We start from the raw sequence: 24,289 nt of genomic DNA on the forward strand, positions 1-24,289 counted from the left end.
CAGCATCACAGAAAAGTCTGTCATACAGTATAGAGAAAAATAAATATAGCATGGAACTGATTGCGTATTTCACTTCCCTTTCAGCTGAAAGTGCTGCCACGACTTAACATTTCTCCAGTTAACACACATCCAGCTTACTTTTAAAGAGAAGCACCATCCAAAAGTTCCAAATGGAAAACTTGCTGGTTATTCTTCTTAAATAGCTTCATGTTTTGTCTTCCCCTGAGCAGAAATCCATTAATATTGCATAATATAACAACTGATCTTATACATCTAAGGGCCTACCTATATTAGAATTTTATTGTCGTAATGCTTTATAGCCTTGTAGATAGGCACAAATTGTATTGATTATATTCCAGCTCTGGGGAAAAAAAATCCCAGAGTGTAGTGTACATGGTCCTTAAGCATTAGAGATACAGAAGTGTAAACTTATATCTAGTATAAGAAATTCATCCCCAGGAAAGGCATAGCAAAGAATGGAAAACAGTATTGTTCATGGGAAGATACAGCATATTTGCAAGTACGTGGGCTTTATTCTCAAGAACTGTGACTTTTTTTAAAGAGCTATCAATTCACCCTGACAGTGATTGCAGCAATTGAATGTTATGTTTTCATATCTGGTGTATGGGTGAAACCGTCCAATGTTCTTCTTTGCGGAAAGGAAGGAAGATGGGGAGGACTCAGAGAAGGGAACTTCTGGTGGTGTTTCTGTACATGCAGCTGGATCCAGGACTCGTAGCACCTAACAAACAAACAAAACCCAGTATTAGATTTCAAACTGATATATTTATTCTCCTGATACTTTACAGACAACAGCTTTTTTGAAGGCTTGTCAGCCCTCATGCCCTGGTCAGTTTTGATTTTGAGGATCTAAACACCCTGCTATTTATTGCAATATGAAGTCACTAGATGCTCTGCGTAGATTTAGAAACTCTGCATCAGTAAGCTCTCGTGAGACTACTACCAACAGTTTTCAAAAGTTTTCAAGGGACAGAGTAAGAGAGTTTCAGAAACATATCTGAGCTAATCAAAACAGATATTTAAAAAAAACCAAACATATTGGACTCTAGAGATGCATAATAACGGTGTGTAAAGTAGTTGGTTCTTTGTTAAGAATTACTAGCAACTTCACCTACCCAAAAGTACAATAGCCAGCTACTGTACCTGCTGGGTGGGTTTAATTCTATTAAACCTATAGCTTATTAGTTTAAAAAAAAAAATGTTTCTGAGCTTGCATAGAACAGATAATTCTCTTGTGAAAGAGTTCAGAGGATGAGAAAACAAGCAAACAAACAGAGCAGAGGTTAAACATTCCCTTGGATTTTCCCTAGTTTTCCTTCTACCCCCATCAGGGTTGTTTAAAAAAAAAAAAAAATCATTGCCTGTCTCAAAAATAAGTCTATTCAAAATTAAATCCTGATTTAATACAAAAGTGGTATGGCCTAAACATGTTATATCTGCTTAATTAATTTAAATGAAAAACTGCTGAATCTGTAAGCTTCTATCAAACTTACGGGCCGCATACTTTTCCATATCATGAATGAATTGAGAGAAAAGACATTCAACTTTTGAGGCCAAGCTTTAAGTGTCGTATAATAGGTCAAGAACCATACTTAGGGTTTAAAAAGTGTAGAAAACATGAAGACTATGTTACTGAGGACAATACCATACACCATTTACTAATCTATTAAAATGAAAAATGGATAAACCTGAAAATCCAGGTAATTGGTTAAATAAATATGTACAGTTATATTATACCACTTCCTGGTGGTGAAAGACTCATCAAATCTAGTGCGTGTGTGAAAAGATTAGATGCAAATCTGTATTTAATGGTTATATAAAAATCAACAGAAATGCATCATTTTTCTTTGAAAAAAATAACACATGATGGAGAAGTGGGTTAAAATAGATTTAGATAGATACATACCAATTGGCAATTTAGCATCAATTCATCTTAACCCCCACTGAATGGGACTAGTTCTTTTAATGTATGGAGTAAATGACCCATTTTGTCTACCCCACCTGTCTACCTTCTCCATCTCTTTTCCTCTACTACTACTTGCTTTTGAGAAAGAAGAACTGTACTAAGCTTTTCAACTTTTATATACTCCCTCAGGGGAGCAGTGTTAAATTTATATGAGCAGTTCTTTGTTCAGATCTCTTCTCTAAATTTACTTCTGCACTTAACTAAATTACAATTTGCTGTCATTCACTAGATAGAAATGGCCTCAGAAGAGTTGTTTTGCCTTTCAAGGAAGAAAACTGCCACCTGTATCTGTGTAGGGCTACAGAGCTACAATAAGGGTTTAGGGTTTACCATTTCAGCCATTTTCTCAGCAGGTGTGTTGCAGAACTCTGCTGGCAGGGAAGTCTTTTTTGGACTGCTGGTGCCCATATTTCCAAGAAGGTGGGAACTCACTGCTTTGGCCAGCTTATGGTTCACAGCAGCCAGCTCTGCTGTTGTGTGAGGCTGAGCACTAGGATAGTACGTCTGCTGTCTTCCCCACTGGAGAGAAACCAGTAGCTCCTCTAATACTCTGTACAAGGAGAGAAAAATACACAGTTACATTAGTGACCATCCTCACTTGTGCATGCTGGCAGCACTGTGTAACACCTCCTACTGAGGAGCTGTGTTTTATAATGGACTTATAAAAATCAAAATCTACCTGCGATGCACACCAAGGATATGCAAAATGAAATACTATATATTTAAACAAAATGTAAGAACAAGGAGACTATTCCCTAGAGCCTGTAGAACAGAACAAGACCCTATATTAAAGGAAAAAAAATTAATTTTAGAGAAAAGTGGGGCAACAGCCTATTTGAGTTTTGGGAAATAGGTAAGGCCATTTAGTATTTAGTTCTGGGTGGGGACAAAGAACACAAGAAGACAACTGATTGACAGACTACAAATGATAAACAAGTATGGAAGGGAGGCAAAGCTGTGGACTGGGAAACTCAGGTCCCACATATCATTCTTTACTGATACGTATCAACTTATGTGGACAAAAAGGATTTTCAACTGCTATGGCTCTTCCAATTCTTAGTATCACCTGTGAGGTGCAGTCTTCGCACCTATTTTTGTTAATAGCTGTACACTAGAAACAGGGCTGGAAATAACTGATTCTAGGCCTAAGGAAGATCAAGGCATAGGCTGAAGTAATAGGAAGTGCAAGTGGCAGTCCTTGGGGCAGGAATATAAAAGGCTCAAAAAATATGAAAGAGCAATCATACTTCTGGGCATCAATCATTTCTTGACGGAACTGGTCACGTTCACTCAACAGATCCTGAATTGCACTTTGTGCGTCTCTGGTTTGACGCTGAAGAATTGCTCTGGCATTTGTTAGCTCATCAGCCATGACTCTGCAGAAGAAATAAGGTATTGTAAATTGGCTACTTTCAACACAAGGTTAAAAAATGAAAACCCCCTCTCACAGGTATAGCATACGGAGGTTAAACATTCAGCAGGAACTCTGAGGCTTAGAATCTCAGTATGAGATACACAATATTAAAATGAAGAAAAAAACCTAGCATTTGGGAACAAATTAATCCTGGGGTTAGTTGGCCCTAAAGAAGAGCAGATAAAGCAAGGGACAGGTGCAGTATAAGATACCCCACCCAACATAGCCTCATTAGAAGCTGTGACTGACACATCACTTGGGAGTGATTTAAGGAAGTCAAACATGGAGTTCAAGCTCTTGCTCATTTATTCCTTTGCCCCTGTTAAAACTAATAACCAGGTGGGTGGTGTGTGATCTGGACTTGTGCCCACTAGGGAATGAAATACAAGACCGAACATCTAAATCATTCATAACCATTTTTGGTCCCTACCACCACAAGCAGTTTGGCAAGGAGAAAGCTTTATATTGGGTCTCAGCCAGCTACTACGACTGTAAAGTTTAAAAGGAAGATATCCAAGGGCAATGGAAGCTACATGTAAATAAATGCATCTAAGAACAATTTGTTGCCTCCAAAAGGAGAGTAAGTAACAAGAAAAAGTGGCACAAAAGGTGGTGTGTTACATTCAGCACATCCCAAATCTGTGTCACAGGCTGTTCCCACAAGCCTGATTCATATCCTCTGCCACAGGCACAGGACTAATGCAAAAACACACTAATAAGGGAAGGTAACATTTAAAGATTCAGAAGTCCCTAACCCATGAGTCACAAAGCCAATGCAGGAAACCCGTGCTACAGGTTTCAATATCAGTATAACAAAGCTCTTAATTAGATATGCCTCAACCCACACCTAAACCAAGGAAGGATACCGATGAACAGTTCTGCTACTGAAATGGAGTTCCAGTGGGGGCAAAATGTTGGAACTGTTCAAGACAGGAAATAAAAAAACTACTATGTTCAGTTTCAACTGCCAAGGAAATTTGGGAAAGCAAAGTGTAATAAGGCACTTCACAAATAAAAAAAAAAAAGCTTTAAGGATCATAAAGGTTAAGATATATGAAGCGTTAGAAGCAAGTCAAGTAGTCATCTCAACTTCCAATCTGCACAAAAAAACCTCCATCCTTTTGTATAACACAGTAACTGCACCCCACAACAGAACCATCACCATTCCTGGATCTTATACCTGCACCTCCAGAAACATATGTCATCCAGTGCATTAAGTGCCCTGATGGAAAATATGTAGGAGAAACCAAACAACAACTCTGTACCAGAATGAACATACATCAAAAATCTATCAAAGACAAAAATACTTAATTAGCTGTGGGTGCACACTTCTCACAAGATGACTACCCCCTCTCTGATCTCTCAGTTCTAATCCTCAAAGGGAATTTACAAAACACCTTTTGTATGCATTGGCCAGGGAGCAAGGATCAGAGGGGATGCTGACCTGGTGACAGAAATGTAGCTGGTAAAATGTAGGAGAGGCTACCTGGAGTTATCAGATGGCAGGCAGGTTGTAATGTGCCATAAATCCAATGTCTATATTTAGTTCATGATGTTTTGTATCCAGTAGATTTATGAAATGAAGTTTGTAGGTTCATAGCCCTAGCCCCATGCTGTCACAGCCCCATGATCCTAGGGTCCCCATGAAGACCAGCTAGAAGCTGTGTAGTCAGAGAAATGGGAGTTTGCCACAGGTGAGATCCAGCCCACGGGCCAGATTTTGCCCACCCTTGGCTTAGAAGGATAATTTTGAATTATCAGATTTTAGTGTTCAAAGTAAGGTTCAAGTTTTTTTGGGGGGGGGGGGGGGGGGGTTATGTACAGCTGTGAAAATTGCCCTCTTGCAGATATGCATTTTTAATACGTTCTTTCACTATGCACATTTAGCAAAGAAGCACAACAGCCACACTAACCTGCTCGCTAGGAATTTGCTTCGCCACACATCACACTGTATAGACATCCGCTCCAATTGCTCAGATAGCTGTGACATGTTTCGTCCTAGGGCTTCGTTTTCTAGGATCAGCTGATTTTTCTCCCGGGCCATGCGCTCAAAGTGATATTGTAGATCATCTCCCACAGAAGCAACAAGTAGCTTCTTCAGTTCTCGATTTACCTACAACAGGAGAGGGATAGGATGGCTGGGTTGATAAGAGTCCAGTTACAGTGTTTGCTCAGGAGGTATACAGTTCGTCAAAGAATTACACTGTTTCCTATCTTCATAGTGGATAATCAAAAAGTCAACTGTTAAAGCATTACCAGGCTTTCTGTATGGAAATGGTAACAAGACATTTCAAAGACTGTAGTTGTTAAATACATGAGGTTCTTGGAAAAAGCAAGCTGAAGATTTTAAGTATTAAGAGCACAGGTATTCAATAATACGTTCTTGCTTAAATACACCCATATCATATATGTATTCTTGCAGCCATCAATTCATGTTTCATAACTGTCCACTTTAGGGTTTCATTCACTTTACACTGAAGCACCTGGTTGATGTACTCGGCCCTGATCAGAGAAAAAGATACTGGACTAGGTGAACCAAAGGGATGCTCTATAAAATAAATTTACACAATGGGGAAAATTATTTTTTGTAGTTCAGTTTACAGTGTTGCTAGATACAGTGCTGGGGCAGATAGCAGGCTAGTTTTTCTGTATTTGTACCTATCCTTGATATCTTGATGAATTCAAGAAAAATACCTTTAATAATACTTTTACAGTGTTGAATCTCTCTGCTGTTACAGAGTAGCAAGAACACAACATAGTGGATTATGAGACGCAATGATTAGAAGCTGAAGCTTGACAAATTCAGACTAGAAATAAGGTAGAGGTCAGGGTTAACTAAGCACTGGAACACCTTTCTTAGGGAAAGGTGGATTCTCTATCACTTCAAGTCTTTATAGAAAAATCTCCATTTCTAGCTTGATTATAAAAAATAGGGTGGATGCAGAATTAATGTGCAAGATTTTCTACTTCGTGTCATAGAGAGAAAGGCTTGCTAGATCACACTGTTCCCCTTCTAGTTTTAAATCTATTGCCTTACCAACACTTCCCAAACTTACCTCTGTCTGTACACGCAGCTGATTGGAGAGCCCTTCCTTATCCTGTAGCAGTCTCCTTTCTGAATTTTTGAGCTTTTCTATTGCATTTTTTAACTCCAGCAGCTCTTTCTTAGCATCTTCAGCTCCATCTAACTGACATAACGTCTCTCCTTTAGGATGTCCCCCTGATTTAGCCAACTTAGCATTTTTGGTAGCGACAACATGAGTTATAGCTGCTTTGGGAACCAGGATTCGAACAGCTTCAATCTCCACTGATTTGTCAGCATTTACTTTTCCTAGCTGAAGAACTCCAGGACTCAGTGAAGGTACTGTCTTTTTGTGCAGGTTGTGATGGATATGATGGCTTGTAGTCTGTGAACTAGATATTACTTCTACAGGTTCAGATGGCTGCTCAGTTTCCATGCCATCTCCAGGTCCACGAATAGGTGACGTGGTGTAGTCAGCTAAAAACAGAGAAAAAGTTTAACAACAATTTATATCTAGGGACCTATTAATTTGTGGCAAGACAAAGGAATTTTTGCAGCTTGGTCACAGCACAAAGAACTGATTTCACTGGCATTTCCCAGCAGCCCTGCCCCTTGCCACTGACTGGCAGAGGCCCTGGGTTGGGGGGAGGGGAAGAAGGACAAGAGGGCAGGGCAGTTGCCATCTTGGCTGCTGGCTGCCTGTTGTGGTGCCCCGCTCGTTGGTGCCTCTCTCTCCTGGGTGGGCTGCAAGGCAGTGAAGACTACTGGCTCCCACGAGGAGCCAGCATTTTATTGTTAAGTTTGTCCACAAAACCAACTTTAAAAAAAGTCACAGTTTCTGTGAAATCTACAACATTGTGAAGCAGGTCCCTATTTCTCTCTCATTGTATTGTGTTCTCATTGGGAAGTGCAAAAATTCAAAAGGAAATTGCTACAGTATTACAAGAGTCCCTTACATTGTAGCTGTAAGATGACACTTTGTAACAGCAAACTTGTCTAGGCACAGGTTCAATAAGGATTAAAAAAGGGGGAAATTAACTAGTTTCTTTCACTTCCAATTTCTAGTCAGTTTTTCCACACACTCCAGTGTGGTTGTTGAAGTTTCCAAGATGGCAGGAGATTTTTTATTAAATCATCTAAACATACAGGAATATGTCTGACTAAATACTTCTGCATGGTGTTGGATCTTTGAGTGTACAAAGATCTTAGGAAGAAACTGTCACACTGCCTTTCTAGAAAATAAGATGTTGTGTCAAGAACTAGCAAAACTGCAGGAAAAGATGGACTGAGTGATCTTCAAGAACATTTTCTATTTCTAACTGTATGACTCCACATCAGAGACAGACGCTTCAGAACACCAAAGAATGTTCTTCTTTTTAATCGTGTTACCCAATTTAGATCAATCTAAAAACAAAATCAGGTACCTACCTATTGAATGAAAGATTGAAAAAGACTTAGTTTCCTTCAAGATTTAGAGCATTCTCCACAAACTGTGTTCAATGAACTGCAAAGGAGATAGACTCTTACCCAGCAGGATACCCCTAATACAGTGGTCACCAGGCAGTGGATCTCGATCCACCGGCAGATCTCAGAGCCTCTTGGAGTCCATGCGAGGCTGGGCTGGGGGGGCTGAGTGCCAAGTACATGCACCTATGCGCCCCAGCCCAGCAGATCAGTCCGTGGGGGAGGGGAGGGGAGGGGCGGGGCTAGATGGAGGCCCGCCGGTGAAGGCCAGTGCCGCAGAGGCATAAGCAGGGGGCGGCGCGAGGAAGCTGGTCCCTGGGCGGGCAGCGGCGCTCACCTTTCTTTTCTCCGCGCGTCATGGTGTCCAAGCGGCAGCGGCGCTGCGCGCAGGGGGCACCGAGGCTAAAGGGGAGAAGAGACTGTAGCGAGTCCCGGCCCGGCCCGCGGCTCCCGCGGCTCCCCAGCCACGAACCAGCTCCGTGCGAGCGGCTACCGCTGAGCACTGGGGAGGCGGTGACTTCCGGCCAACAGAAACGCGTAACGTCACCTCCCTTCTTCCCCTCCGAGTGCTTCCGTTTCCGGGCCACGCGGCTCTCCACCAATCACGTTCGTCGGGGCGGGGGTTGCGTTGCCTGGAAGCGGCTTGGCTGCAAGCGGTGTCTGTCCGAGTCGGGGCTGCGCCCGCTGGACCACGGGGACCATGGTGAGCGCCGCGGGGGCGGGGGGCGTCACGGGGCTCAGCGGGACGCTCCCCGTCCCCGCTCCCCCGCGGGATGGTCCGCTCCATCCCTTGGCTGGAGGCTTCCCTGCCCCCCTCCCGCGGGGGAGAGGGCTGTACCACTGCCGGGGGTGGGGCGTAGCACTGCCGAGGGCGGGGGCTGCCGAAGGGGGCGGAGGCAGGCGGCTCGAGGGCACCCTCTGCGTCACAGAGTCCTCTGTGACGTGAGTCCGCCTCTTAGTTCGAGCGGCCGCGATTGGCTGGAGGAGAGCGGCGCCGGGTGTTCTCAGGCCCACCCCGAGCCGGGCTCGGCCGGGAGGCACCTCGTGACGTCATCCAGCCCGGGTAGGCAGGACCAGCATGTGGATGATTTCGGGTTCTGTTCAACCTGAGTTTTAAAAAGTTTTCACCCAAGACCCCCCGCATAATCAGAAAGGTCTAACTAATCTCCAGCCTCAGTTTCCCATGCTGCATCTTGAGGCCAGTGTTCCGACTCCTGCCCCTTCACTGCAGGGCTGGATCAGGCCCGCAGCAGACTCCATTTCCCAGTGTCCCCTGCCCGCGTTGCTGTGGCTGGTTTCTATGGAAACACCAAGAGCGGTGGGGCCATGACCCTTCAGGGCCAGGGTTTCCAAGCTGCACCAGCAGGGCGTGTGGCTGGGTGAGGAGCTGCTTCGGGGCTCGGGCTGCGATCTTGTGGCGGTGACTGCACAGGGCAGAGCTGTGGTGCACTGCACACATGTCCCAGTGGTTGGCAGGTGGTTTGTCCACCCCTGCCCTACAGCCATAGAGAAAACCCCATCTCCATCCCCTCTGTAATCACCCTTCAGGTATCTGAAGCCTGTTGTTAGATTCCCTGGCCCCCCTTTTCTTCTCCATGCTAAATACCTATTGGCTAGATTCCCCCATGTATTTCAAGGCAAGAAAGTTATTTTGAAACCTAGTTTAATCTAAATTTGACATATGTCGTTACAAGTAGTCTTTTTGCTACTCCTTTGGATGATTTTAATAAAATTCATGAGAAGAAATAATTGTTATGATATTTTAGCTTTATTTTTTCATGCTGTGGTTACAGTCCATTGCCAATAATGCTTCTAAACCACAGCGACAATGGAAGTTGCACTTTGATTGATGTTGGTTGGCAGAAGAGTCTGATACCATTTCGAGACTGAATTACTTTTCCAGAAAAACAACATTCATCCTCGGGAGCTGGGCAAAGTGATTTAACTTACTGATGTTAATCCTAGTTCTTTCAGCCTGTCCACATGTTACAAGGCTCCTTTCCCCAGTCTGTGCAGGAGAGTGGCAGTGATTTGTGTCAAATTATATGACAGTGTTGAGTGATTCCAATCCGACTACATTCGAAACACTCTGCATCTCCTAAAACGAGGAGACGTGGGGCAGCACATGACAAAGAGATAAAGTACTGTACTGGGGGAGCAGGAAGGATCTGTCCTCTCAGGCCTGAAAGTAATGCCAGGGCAGAGCTGTGCTTATGTGTGTTTTAAAAGTGAAGGTGTCTTGTGTGCTGAGCTCCTAAACCCTGTTGCTCTTTGTCTGTGGAAGATGTCTACTGTGGTCCTTGTAGGCGTTCTGTGCCTGTTTGGTGTGGGCAACTAGAGAAGGGGAAAAGCAGGGTCTAGTCATGACACTGGATTGGGATTTAAGAATCTGAGTGCACAAGCTGTGGCCAGGACAGTCCTGAGCACACTGCCCATCTGGTCCTGTTGATGTACTCCAAACCTGGAAGTATGTTTGTTAGGCCACCCTTAGGTTGCCCCCGGTGTCCACTCTGAAGCATACTGGAGATTGAGAGATCTTCCTTGTAGTGGTTTCACTGGCACGTTTCTGGGCTTGCAGCATGTCAGGAGTGAGTAGGCAAGGGTGTGCTTAGGACTGTCCTGGCAGGGGTATTCTGCTGCCACAGCATAGAGATTTAAGAGACTTGTGTTCAGTTCCTAGCTCTGGCAGACTGCCTCTGTGACCTTCGTCATGTAATTTAATCTACCATGTATCCCAATTCTCCATCTGTCTAATGAGGATAAGAGTTTTCTCCCTCGGGGCTCTCACAAAATAAAAATGTATATATCAGTTCATACTTGCAGGGTGTATTCATAGTTAGGGCCATGCAAGTAATAACCTCAGGATGGAAGGGCTGGAGCAATATCAAGAGATCACCTGGTCCTCCAGTGATGGGTTTGCCACCCCCTTTCTGGGTAGCCTGTCATAGCAAATTAAACCAACTTGATTCAGAAAATGGTTTTTCACTATTGTTTTGTAACAGCCTTTTACATGCTGGAAAACTTATGTCTGCCCCCTACCCTCAGCTGTGTTCTAAACTAAACAAATCCAGTTCTTCCTATGCTTCTTCTTGGTCATACTTTTTAAACCTCATCATTCCTCTGAACTATCTGCGCTTTGTCCACTTCCCTAGAGAGTGGTGATCAAAACTGGATGCAGTATTCCAGGGGTGCAGACAGATGCAACAGTTGAAATGTTTCAAATACCTTTGAAGCATTTCAGAGGGCCATCTGGACAAACATACATGCCCTGTGCAATATTCCAGAAGTGGCTGAAGGGCCCCAAATTAGGACCTCTTGAAATGAGGTGCTATTTTAAAGTGTTAGAATTTTTATTGTGTGTTCATGGAGATAGGGGACCTGTAGGACTTCCAAAAACCCATGGTGCTCCACTCTCCCTTCTATCACAACAGAGGAAGGGAGAGCTGGGTATTCAGACCACTGGCTGTCCAGCTATTCACCCTACTCCCAGGGCCCCTCTTCCCATGCCAGGTGCTCTAGCCCCAATTCCCTCTACTTCTCTGCTTGAGGGAGAGGAGAAGAGGGAAGGTACTGGGGATCTGAGGCTAGAATAAATGCAGTGGGTGCTCTACACACCACTGCCATAGGCCCCTTCTCTCTTGCTGGAGCTATTGGTGTGGGGAGCACTCTCCATACGAGGAGCACTCCTGGCATTGAAGCACACTCCCTGTGTACAGCCACTCTGTCCCCCCCGCCCCCTAACTCTCTATCCTGTACCCATGCCACTGCTGGAGCTTGTCTCTCTAGCTCCCAGTCTCCTCTATTCATTCTCAGGAGAGGGGAAGAGGAGGTGTTCAGGGAACTGAAGGCTGGAGAGTGGGGCACCTGCATTACCACTACAGATCCCCTTGCCTTCACTTCTATGCTCCCAACTACCCCCTATTTCCCTACATCTCTGTCCCTACAGCTTCTTTTAGCACCCTCTGGCTTCAGAAAAAGCACACATAGCTGCAGCAATTTTGAAGCATTCTAACTATGGCTGAGAGAGACAAGACGCAGCAAACAGTCAAGTATGTCTCTGGGCTGGAATACTACCCTTTTGAAACATTTCCATGCATTATACACTAAAGCCTCACCAGCACCAAGCAGAGCAAAATACTTACCTTCTGGATTTTATGTGTAATACTCCTATGTAATACATCCAAGGTTTGCTTTATTTGTGTTCTGCTCTAACCGCTAGGTTCTCTTATGTAGGGCTGCTGCCTAGCTAGCCAGTTAGTCCCCATTTGTATTTGTGCATTTGCTTTTTCATTTCTCAGTGGAGGACTTTACCCTTGTTTTTATTGCATTTCTTCCTCATGATACCAGACTATTTTTCCAGTTTATCTAGATTATTTTACATTCTGATCTTGTCCTCCAAAGTACTTACAACTAGGGATGTAAATATCATTAAAAAAAATTTGTTTAACATCCTCTAATTATATTGGTTAAATGGTTAACTGATAGCACATGCATAGTTCTGACCAAGGGGTTGGGGGGCCCCAGGCCAGCGCCTTGTCTACCCTACCTGACTACAGGGGAGGGCCCGCAGATGTATGCCCTGGAGCAGCACAGAAAGCTGAGGGCCACACACAAACTCACTCGGATGCAGCTGCTACTTGGAGTTGCTCCCCTGTCAAAAGCCCCAAGGAGCAAGGAGGTGGTGGCAAGCTCTGCCACACAACATTAAACTGTGGGCGGCAGCAGCAGGAGGTGAGGAGCTTTCCCAGCCCACTGTAGCTGCGGGTGCGCTGGGAGGGAGACAGCAGATGAGCTGTGGGTACTAATCCCACCTTACCTCTCTCCTTCCCCTCTTCCTCACTCCTCCCTCCCTGCTGCCTTCCTGTTCCTAAGGCACCTCATGGCTTCCCTTCCCTGCTGGACTGTGCTCCGTGCTAAACATTAACTGGTAGTACATTACTGGCACAAATATATTTATTGTTTAAATGTTTAACAGTTTACATCCCTACTTGCAACCCATCCCTATTTTTGAACTATGCACACATTTTTTAAAAGGTACACTATTTCATTATTCCTGCAATTAAAAGAAGTCTTTGAATAGTACAAGCTACTTGCTCTTCCTGCCTCCTCCCTCCAGTTTGCAAACTACTAAAAGTACTGTTCAAGTGCAGTTTTTGGAGCAATTGTACACCCATTTCATAGTAATTGCATTGAGACCATATTTCCCTAGTGTTTTTGTAAGAATGTCATGCAGGATTGCATCAAAAGCCTTTCCCAAGTCAGGATGCATCACATCACTGCTTTTCCCTTAGCTATTACACCAGTTACACTTCCTGAGAAGGAAATGAAATTGGTTTGAAATGAATAACTCTTGGCAAATCCATGCTGGCTATTTTTTATCATGTTAACCTTTAGATGCATCCAAAATGATAGTTTAACAATTTGTTCCAGGATCCTTTTGGGTATTGAAGTCTGTAATTCACTGCTCTGTAATTTACCAGGTCCTTCTATTTTTTCCCCTCTCTTTTTAAAAATGGCTTTACTGTTTGCCGTTTCTCCAGTCCTCTGAAATCTTGCCTGAAAAAACAGAATTATTTCTAGTTCTTGAAAATAATAAGGCAATGAGGCAGAATTTGCTTTGACTAGTTACTTAATTTCTTATGATGAATTTATTTGGACCTTATTGACTTAAACATGTGGAATTTGTCTAGTCTTTAGCACATTATTTTCCACTTCTGGCCCATGGCCTTATCCTCTTGTCAAAATTAATTCTATTTAAGCATCTGGTTACAATGAATTTTTTCTTGCAAAGCACAACAAGGCATTGAGTACCTCAGCCTTCTTGATAACATCTGTTGTTTACTCTCCTACTCCATTGCTGAATGGACTAGAATTCTCTTGTGTTGATAAATATATTTTTCTCATATCTGAGATACTTATAGAATATTTTCTTTTCTGCCCCTCATAGTCCTACAAGCCACCAGGTCCAAAACGTGGCCTCTTTGGTGTAGATAGTGTGAGGCCAGGCCAACAAATTAGAAGATGATGGAGGAAATCGCTAATCTGTGGAGTGAACATACAGTTTGAAGCCCATGTAGCGTCTTAGCTAAGAGGTAACTGGGTATCCATTGTATACCATGTAACTCAGACAGCTGGTCCTCTTTTAAGTGAAGGTTCTGTTGGTATATCATTAAGGGTATAAGCAAGTGAACAGGTTATGTGGAGTCAAAGTGTGGATGGGAGGAATTAGCTACGTTTCAGCTGCTCTTAGTAATTATTTTCTGTGTCCACTCCTCCTCTTCCTCTTCCTCTTCCTTCGTATGGCTGATGCAGATACAGAACAGCAACTATAATTTTTTATTTAGGTGGTTCAGCCAGCCAATTGCATCAGGAACAGCAGAGTGTATCTCTGTAATACCTCATTCATATTTGTGGATTAGGCATTGAGTTGTATGTTCCATGGTCTGTTCTGGATGACCAGTTTCACGCTGAAGACTTCTTCACCTTCCGTTTGTGCGTCAAGTATCTGCATCTCTCATGGTTTGCATGGATCTGGTTTCGAGTTGCCTATGAGCATCATGGGAGATCAAAGCCAGAGACTTTCTGCATTGCATCTATCACAAGATGTTTATTTGGGTCTTCCTGTGAACTCCATTCAGTTTTCCAAACTTCATCAGGGTTGAAATCAGTCAGTGAAGCAAGTTGTGCAGGCCATGTTGGAAGTCCCTGTTACAGTGCCTTAGAGCTGCTAATTCAGCAGAATGTTGGACCCCAAAGCTCCATCCCAACTCCATAGCTTCTAAATTGGTAGACAATTCAAAAGGACCTCTTGGGGAAAAAAACACCAAAGGAGAGGTTGATTGTCAATTACACTGGATAATGACATCAGTCCCTGTACAAGCCACTACCACCATTAGCATAGGTGAACTGAAGAAGGGGTTAACCACAATGAAGAAACAGAAGGCAGCTGGTGGAGATGATATCCTCCCAGAATTTCTTCATCATGTAGGCCCCAAGGGACTCCAGTGGATGGTGAAACTGTACACCAAAAGCATGGCGGGAGTTGGTGATCATAGCAATACCTAAACTGGGTAAGCCAATCAATGGCCCAGAAAGCTATAGGCCAGTATCATGCCTTTGCACAACCTACACACTCTTGGAATGTATCATCCTCAGGAGAATCAGCCTGGATTAAAGGTCTGATGCTGAAGTTCGCAAAGATCATACCCTGCCACCAAATGCTATGCCTGATGTGGACAATGCTGAGCAATAGGTGGTTGTGTGTCCACCTGGGTGACAGAGTCGCCCTGGTTCCTTAGTGGTGGAATGCCACAAGGTTCAGTACTTGCACCAACACTCTTTAATGCATCCACAAGTGATATGCTGCCAACAGAGTTGCATGTCCACTCCTATCCCATTAGTTTTCTCCCCTCAATACACATTTTTCAGCTCTCTCTGATCTGTTCATCTGTCCGTGCCCTAAAATGCTAATCATCACAATTTTCATTTTAAAAGCAGTTTTTCTAATTAATATTGTATTAAAAATGTAATGTTTCTTCTAGTAGATGCTGACCTTGTTCTGCAAAGCAAATTTCAGTCTGAAGAGAAAGGATTAGGTTGTGAAAATAATGGTTTTCTGATAGACTTCTACCACAGCATTGCTTCTGGGCAGCAGTATAAACAGACTTATGTTGGTCTTAATTAAAGCATTTACAGAACTCCCTAAAGAGAACCTATTACAAACTGTAACATGGCTATAGGAAGACAGCTATAATTGGATGAATTTTTCACTGGTCTTATTTATAATTAGGGACCTACCTAAATCATGGTTTTGCAGATTTCTTGGAAACTGAAAAAATGCATTGTCTATAATAGCTGGGAAATCCATCATTGGCTGTGATTTCCCATTAAATCAATCAAAGAAAGTGTTAGTGACATAGACTGAGTGAAGGTGCTCTCTGCCAATCAGCAGTGAGGGGCAGAGCCACCTGGGCCCCTCCACCAATTAGTGCAGGGCTGCCATGTAATGCCCACAACATTTGTTCTTTGCACCATGAGCTGGTTGTGTCCCCCCATGACTTATGTCTGTATTTATAATGCAAGAAATGTTCAAAACATCTCTAAGGTGGACTCAGCCCAGTCCTATGTACCCAGTACTTTAGGAATTGTGATGGTTTGGTTGGAGCCAAGGCATATGTGAATTTTGTGATGGTTTTTCTAATGCTGTCCAAGCATTTATCTTTCTGTGCCTGCTTTGGTTTAAAAGTCAGCTAGTATTAGAAAGCTGTCTGAAATGTTACCATTCAGTGACCAAGAAGATGAACCCCTAGATTTGGTGAAGTGGTTGAGTGCAGGACTGGATTAACCCTTTTGTAGGCCCTAGGCAAACAAATTTGTGGGCCCCTACTTAATACTGTATATTTATATTACTTTTTTCACTCAGTAATTATAATATGTAATATAAGCACAACTCAGCCCTTTCTTCACTTAGCATGTGCCTAGTTTGCCTATGTGTTAATCCAGCCCTGGTTGGATGCATGTGTGATATTGTGTCTGTTGTTTCTAGTACAGTGGTAAATCCCCTTGAAGTGGGGTAGGCAAAATGGTGGATCCGGCCAGCAGCCAGACTCCAATTTCCAGCAGCTTCTGCCTGCATGGCTGGAGCCAGTCTCCATGGAGACCTCAGCCACAGCTACACTGTGGTAGTGCAAGGCTGGGGTTGCCCCAGCCACGGTAGGAGGGAACACAGCAGGGCAGGGCATGGGGCTGGTCCGGAGCCTCTACAAACTTGTGGCACGGGCAGCTTGGTTGGGGCTGGAGCACAGCCATGATCTGCAGCCTGCACGTTTGAGGCAGGGGCACGCGGGCAGCAGATTGTGGCTGTGCCCTGGCTCAGGACCAGGCTGTCACCCCTGTAAGGAGCCAGGGCAGAGCCGCAATCTGCAGCCTGTGTGCAGGATGCAGTCACGGCTGTGCCTTGGCCCCGGACCAAGTTATCCCTGCAGCAAGATCCCAGCGGGTCCGGAGCAGCCTCCTGCCACTTGCCCTGCCAATGTGGCTGGGATTGGTCTCCATGGTAAACCCAGGCTTGTGTTATCACAGCGCAGTTGTGGGTGGGGTCTCAACCGGCCCCAGCCATACAGGTAAGGGCTGCTGGGAAATGTAGTCCCCTGCTGGCCACATCTGGTCCAGGGGTCATACTTCGTCCACCTCTGCCCTAATGGAATCACCTTTAGTTTGTCATCAGAAGATGAGTGTCTTGTTTACTTGGCTGTTGTAAATAATTATTTTTAACAAATTCTATACTTTGGAGTAGTCACAGTCAGAGACAAGAACAGGGACAACAGGAACAATGTAAAAATGTACATTTTCTTTTTGGCAATGACTGTTGTACAGTTTGAATCTGAATGGTAGATTCAGGTATAGAAACATGCCTTTCAGTAGAAGCAAGTGATTTATTCCCAGGTCTTTCAGTCAACAGTTTGCAAATGTTCTTTGTGCTAACACAGAGCTTTTACAAAGTCAGTGGGACTTTATGTAGGGGCAGGTGTGTGCTTGCATGGAAGCACTTATGGATACTCAATGCCTTCATTTTCCCTTTAAGAACTAACACTTCAAAGGGCATTCCAGTAGGTTCATCTTCAAAAGACTCAAGCAAATATTGTTCCCAGGAAACTGAGGCAGCACACAGAGCCAGACCTGTTCCACTAAGAAGGCTCTGAAGAATGAGTCTACTCCACTCTGCTTCAGTCCTTGTAAAACAAAGTGAAACATGGGCGGGTGGGTCCTCCTTTTGTCATCATCGTAAGACCAGGTCACAAGAAACAGTGGACATGTTAGAAAAGTAGGTGCATTCACATTTGTTCAGAGACTTGAGCAGAATGGAATAGGATCACACTTAGGCATATAAGTGGACTTGGGTCTCTGCTAGGTAGACTAGGACCTGGCCTACAGAGACAAAACAATTTGTCCAGTAACACACAGGCCAAGAAACTTGAAGATGATGGAGGATATAGCTAATCTGTGTAATGAGCACACAGTTTGAAATTCATGTAGCATCTTAGCTAACAGGTAACTGGGTATCCATTATATACCAAGTAACTCAGATAGCTTGTTCTCTTTTAAGTGAAGGTTCTGTTGGTATATCATTAAGGCTAGGGACAGACATTACACATGTCTGGTTTAAGTGATCAGAAACTGGTTTAAACCTGTAACAGAACACAAGTTCAGTGCACATAAACCAGTTTGAAAATGGCTGAAACCAGTTTTAGATAAATCTGTTTGAATTATCAGACGTAATTCATTTGGGTCAAACCGGTTTATGCAATGTCTGTCTCGTACCCCTTGCTGGTTAAAGTTAAACCAGAGTCCGCCAGGATCCTGGCATGCTCTCTGGGCTGGGCAGGGCTCTCTGCTCCAGAGAGCTGGGCTGGCCTCTCCCCTTTGCTCCCTGGCTGCAGCTTCAGCAGAGATTACAGGTACAGTGGGGTCTGCCTGGATTCCTCCTGGTCCCCCTCCCACCCGTCACCATTCCCTGCTCAAGCAGGGTTCCCCCTCCTCTCTGTCTTACATAGATACCTCTCAGCATTAGCTAGCATACCACATGCTGGCTATGTTCATTCTGTGGGAGACCGGACAAAGGCAGACAGCGTAGTGTTGTCTTAGGGCTTTTTGGAGCTAATCAGCAGGTAACTGGTAATGTCCCTCCATTCCTTCCTTGGAAAAAAGTTGTTTAAGAAGAGCTTGAACTAATGAGAGAAGCTTTTGTTTTCTTAATGGGCTGATAAACACTGAGTTAAGGGTGATAAACACTATGTTATCAGCTCCCTGCTGGTGGGGAGCCCTCCCTAATCAAAGCATCCTGCCAGTGCCTGGCCACGTCTCCCTCAGGTCTGCACTGTGAAAATGAAAGGAGGACTGCTTTAGTGACCCCTGTTTTCTAGTCTGAGCCACTGCAGGCACGTGCCTGCATTTCTGGGATGTCTATGCTGTTACAAACTAATTTAGCCTAGCCATGGTAGACTGACCTGCAAAGATTGAATCAATTCAGGCTCAGGCTTTTTGAATGTCTTTCCCTAGCCCAAGTGTATAGGCAAGTGAATAGGTTAAATGGAGTCAAAGTGTGAATGGGAGTGTGAGTTAACCACATGTCAGCTGCTCTTGGTAATTATTTTGTGTGTCCACTCCTCCTCTTCCTTCTTTCATATGGCTGATGTAGATACAGAACAGCAACTATAATTTTATATTTAACATTATCCTAGAAATATTTTAGCATATTATTCTCTGTAAGCATTTTGTTAGTCCCAGTGATTTCTATGGAATTTAAGTCCCTATGTCCTTAGCTTTATGCGGACATCAGAATAGAGTTCTGCACAGCACAGCACATATCTGTTGTGTTGCATGATGTTAGAGCTTCCACTCTTGTTATTCTGATTACACTTGTACACCTCTAAAGATGAGGAGTGAGGTAGTAATTTACCCTAATGATGCTCATGCAATTCTCTATTCTGAGGACTTTGCAAAATGCCTGTGCAGCACCTTTTTCATGCACTAGTCACAAATAAACCTAGAGCATTGTAAAATTAAATACACTCATTGTATCTGCAGCTCTTTACAGAGCTTGGAATTGCAGCATGGGTACAGATTGCATGCCTTTGTCTCCCTGGTTAAACTGCCTAACCTGAAGCAGGGGACATGATCATTCCAGTGCAGTTGGGAAGGGGATGTACAGTGCATTCATATATTTTTCCCCCTAAAAAGTAGGACTCGAGGTATACATGTGTTTAATTCTATCCCTACACACACAAGAAGTGAGCATGAAGAATGTATTAAGAAACTCCACACTTTTAGGCAGAAACATTTTAATTTATTTTGTTAAAAATCCTGATCAGTGGGAGCAGAGAATTTCTCATCTTGCTAAAAATCCAGAGTTGACTGGAGGCCATGAAATTCTTTGGTTTTGGCTCAGGAGGTGAAACTGAAGGTGTGGCGCATTAAAACAACCTTAATTTCTTCACCAGCAAGGTTGCCAAAATCCCTTAGAAAAAGGATATTAAGGAAAGGGGAGCAGCAAGGTATTGGTTGTATTCTTGCTTCTGCTTTTTTACCTGTGACCCATTTTAGGATATTTTTCTAAGATGACTTTTAACTGTAGTGTGTAAGAAGAGGTCTGTGTATACGATCTGGAGCAGGGGTTGGCAACAGTTTTGGGTAGAGTTCCAAAAGCACGTGCAACCTCAATTTGTAAGATGTTGGCCTGCCAGGGGCATATGGTGAGGGATCCATGAGGGGCCAATCTTTGCCTTCCCTCCCACCCCTGGCTGCTGCCACTGCTGCCACCAACTTCTTCGGCCGCTTGCCACACCCCCTCCCCCCGCCACCGACACTGGCTTCTTTGCATCAGGGGGCCCCAAAATTATTTCTTGCAGGGGACACCAAAACACTGTGGGCCAGTCTTGCACCTTCCCCTGCCTGATCTGTGCTCTGCTTTCTGCTCACCGCCCTATCTATTGCTGTGCTTCCTGTCCCCTCCCCGATCTGCCATGTACCATATGCAGAGGCTCCTTGTGCTACTTGTGGTATACGTGCCACAGGTTGGCCACCCCAGGCTAGCTGGTATAGATTAGCATAGCTCCACTGAAGAGTTGGCTCTTTGTCTTCATCTGCAGCCTGTAAAATTGTTTGTTTGAAAGAATACAAGTATATAGCTGTTTTTCTATAATTGGGTTTTTATTATGCTCAAGTCCATGTACTCATGTTGTGGAGCTGCTAGTTATTTTTTAAAAATATGGCACTTTTGCTTTTCAAGGGTCTTTCTGAGAAATATATAAAAAGTAAAGATAGTCTTTTTTTGTTTGAGCAAGCTTAGACAGGCCTCAGCGCTGGATGAGGATGCTGGTGGTAACAGTAGTATGTGAGTCACCTTTGCCATTTCCTGTTCTCAGTTAGAAACTCCTGTGATGTAGCTAGCTGCAAAGTGGAGTTCCCTAACCTAATGGCTTTGACTGCTGTCTGCAGCATTTCAGTATGGAAAATAAAACAGTATTGACAATACTTTAATTCCCCCTGAAAAAGCTCTGTTTCCAAATAAGAGCTATCACTGTGGGCTTTAAACTGCTCATTGGTTGGTAAATCTTCACATTAAACACTGAGGGTTCAATGTGGTTTCTTGCTGAACTAATGTGATATAATATTCCTGGATTTTCCTGCAGACTGGCAGGCCACATACTCCATATATAGAATATGACGATAATAGGCCAGATTCTTTGGACTGTGTCATTAGAAAACTATCTGGTGAAAAGTCATAGCCTTTTCTAGCTCTTGATGCCTCTCTGATGAACCCAGAGAATGCCAAGAATGCTCTCCTGTTATGTTTGCCTCACTGACCCACAGAAAATGACCTCCAGTTATTCATTCTGGGTCAGATGCTGTAGACTGTGTGAGGCTACGTGTCAAAGCAAGTACTACCCCACATAAAGTCAGCAGGATCAGGATCTATGTGACTACACACTACATACTGCACTAGCCAAGTCATAACTTCAGCTCCTCATAAGTTGCTGCCCTCTGAACAAATAAGTACATCCAAAATTATGGCTTTTCCAAGTGATGGAGCTAAAAAAATTAAGTCCAGGAGACAATATTCCTGAATATCTGATGAGATTAAATCCCATGCTAATAAATTCCTCCTCTATCGCCTCTAAGTTGCATCTTGGAAGCTCTTCAGCTCTGTATATAGTTCCTTATTTTTAGCAATGTTGACAGGTCTTTTCTGTTTGCTTTAGATGTTGTGAGTAACTGAAAGAATGGGTTAGCTGTCACTGAAAGGGAAGGAGGCTTGTGGAGTTTGTTGTTAATTGGCAGTAAGAAACTGCTTATTTATTTTAACATGGGGGTCTATTGCCAAAGCCAGCAGTTTAACCGAAAAATTGTTCTAGGCATATTGTGTTTATAAGTAATGATATCTTATCCCAGAAGTTGGTTGTTTGATGGATTTTCTGTATGCCCTGCTCAAAAGCAAGATCTGAATGCAATTATATAAGTCATCAGTGGATGTGTCTACATGTGCATTTATGCTGGCTTAAATTTAGTGTGCAGTAAGTTACTGCACAGTAAGCAGGAATAGGCTGGGTTGTACATGTGCAGGCATTAAAGCCCATTAATGCTGTGTGTGGACTGATTTGGGACTAAAGTTACTCCCAAGTCAGTCCACACACATACAATGTTACTGTGCAGTAAGGCGTTTATATGTGCATTACTGCGCAGTAACTAATCAGGTGTAAATTTGATTCCTGCATGATGCATAAGCTGCCATATTTACTGCACAGTGTGGATGTGCACATGTAGATGAGTGCGTATACTGTGTAGTAATTTTGGTTACAGTAAATGTGCACATGTAGACACGCTTTGGAGGTTGAAAATGATGACCTAATTATGGGCAAGAGGCAGTTAAACTGAGGTGAAAAAGCTGATGAAAAACTTAAAGAATAAACCGTTTTCCAAATGTATCCATTTTATACAGAGAATAAAAATACTGAGCCCATAAAAAGTTTTAATAGCTGTAAAATTGATTGTTTAAGAAGTAAGTTGCCAAAAAGTGACAGCAGTGTACTCTACACAGATGGCATGTTTGGAATGAGATCACTTTCTTATTAATTCCTAACCAATATTGCACAGTTAGGGTATTAGCCAATTGACAGTGCTGCTCAGCCGCTTTGGGAATGAAGAAAATAACAGAAATATGGCATGCTGGAGCCTGATACCATGAGATGCTCAAGAGTTTTCTGCCAGTTCCGATGGACATCAGTTGAAGGGCATATGGGACCTTGCAAGAAATGGGTGCTTAGGCCAAAATTTGTAGTATTGGCTTATCTCAGTTGTTGTCTATCCCGTACGTGTCAAGTTGAGCACCTCAAGTTTTCTGTGCCTATTGAAGGCATTGCAAAGGATGTGTGAGTTAATATGGAAAATGTTTATGGCCAACATACTCCTTACCATCAGTAAATATGGGGAAAACAGAACAGTTAGCATCTCTTATGAGCTTTTTATGGTCTGTCTGGCTTCACACATGCAATCTGTTGAGCAGAGGGAAGACAGCGGTGGTTATGTCTCAGCTGAAGTAGATGGATTTTCTTACCCTGATCAGGAACTATTAAGGGTGGTGAGATCCTCTCTGAAGAGAAGGAGGAAACTTCATAGAAAGAGCTGATGAGAAAGAGACTAACTGAGCCTTGTCAAGCAGGTTCTGGTTTTAATTTTCCTTTAGTTATTCCATTTTAAAAAGAAGTGATAAACACTCAGAGATCTATTTGGAATCAGGAGAAGTTGTGAGTTCTGAAAACTTGGACTAAAAGCATGCCTCTACAGGTGAAATTAATGCAAAGCTATAAATTCTGGTGAGGCACCGTGTCTTTATGTGTGCCTGGGACCGCAGTATGTTTTGCTGGGTTGTAGGGGCCCAAGGGAGGTCAAACTGTCAGCCTGGGGCTACTCTGACCTGGCTCAATGTGCTACAGAGGGGCTTGCTGTTGATGCACATTAAGTGATGCCACCGCAGCATAGTACTTGACTAACCTACAGCATAGTTAATTAGTTTCCTGTGGCCTAATAGGGCCACATTTGTAGATGTTGAGACTTTACTGTGGAGCTAGTTAGGCAGCTCTGCAGTAAACATCTCATGTAGATGCACCCAAAAGAGCCTGCCCTAAAACAAAGTGTTAGGGGACAGTCTTCTCCATGAGCTCTCAAATCCTGCTTAGTTCTTGATCTGCAAACACCCACCATGAGGCATTGTGCTTGGTACAAAGAGCAGTTATGGGAGTGCTTACCCAGGATGGTAATCATGGTGCTTGCAGGATTAAGTTTTATTGTTACTCATATCTCTTTGTTTTAATGGCCATAATGTGCAAGAGGCAGGTATGATCCAAACACTTCTGTATTCTGTGGGTGATTTTTAATACACAAACCTGAGGATTGTGGCTTGAGGTCCTTTCTGCAGCTCCCCTTCCTGTTTTCCATCATGTCAAATTTTTCTTGTTGTATTATCGCTTCATAACCCCATCTCAACATATAGCATGTGTGGGGCTTTTTGGTACTCTTTCTTGGATTAAAGGCCATTGCATATATGGCTATATATGTGGCCCGAAGATGCAGGAGTCCAGATGAAGGTTACCAAAATTAACAACATAATTAACATAGCACAAGCTAAAAGAAACTTGGAAGTAAAACAACTCTCAAACTAGGCAAGCCCCTGTAGTTCACAGATACTCTAATGTTATCATAGGAGCAGTGCTGTGGCAAGGAAATTTGGTGCCTGGGGCGAAGCCCACAGCAGCAGCCCACCCTCACCCCACACACAGATCTGGGATGCACATGCCTCCCTCCTTCCTCCCATGCTTGCCCAGGATTGCATGCAGCAGAGGGAACT

At 43.6% G+C, this 24,289-nt stretch overlaps 2 protein-coding genes across 4 annotated transcripts in view; one reads left to right on the forward strand and one right to left on the reverse strand.

The window, feature by feature from the left end:
- Window positions 1-216: 216 nt before the first annotated feature.
- BLZF1 (basic leucine zipper nuclear factor 1) lies at window positions 217-8,347 on the reverse strand. Its single transcript, XM_019548834.1, has 6 exons — window positions 8,225-8,347; window positions 6,458-6,900; window positions 5,315-5,514; window positions 3,235-3,363; window positions 2,318-2,537; window positions 217-742 (listed from the first exon to the last, which is right to left on the reverse strand). Exons 1-6 carry the CDS (start codon window positions 8,244-8,246, stop codon window positions 557-559), a joined length of 1,200 nt encoding a protein of 399 aa, XP_019404379.1. The 5' UTR covers window positions 8,247-8,347; the 3' UTR covers window positions 217-556.
- Window positions 8,348-8,501: 154 nt separating this feature from the next.
- Window positions 8,502-24,289, forward strand: part of NME7 (NME/NM23 family member 7) — a 144,020-nt gene continuing 128,232 nt past the window's right edge. For all 3 annotated transcript variants that reach the window (XM_019548833.1, XM_019548831.1, XM_019548832.1), the window contains exon 1: window positions 8,502-8,590. In XM_019548833.1, the coding sequence (XP_019404378.1) occupies window positions 8,588-8,590 (3 nt within the window). In that variant the 5' untranslated portion in view covers window positions 8,502-8,587. The remainder of the gene's footprint in view (window positions 8,591-24,289) is intronic.

Source organism: Crocodylus porosus, unplaced genomic scaffold (assembly GCF_001723895.1).
Source record: "Crocodylus porosus isolate Cpor-Errol unplaced genomic scaffold, CroPor_comp1, whole genome shotgun sequence".
In the NCBI taxonomy this organism is placed as follows: Eukaryota; Metazoa; Chordata; order Crocodylia; family Crocodylidae; genus Crocodylus; species Crocodylus porosus.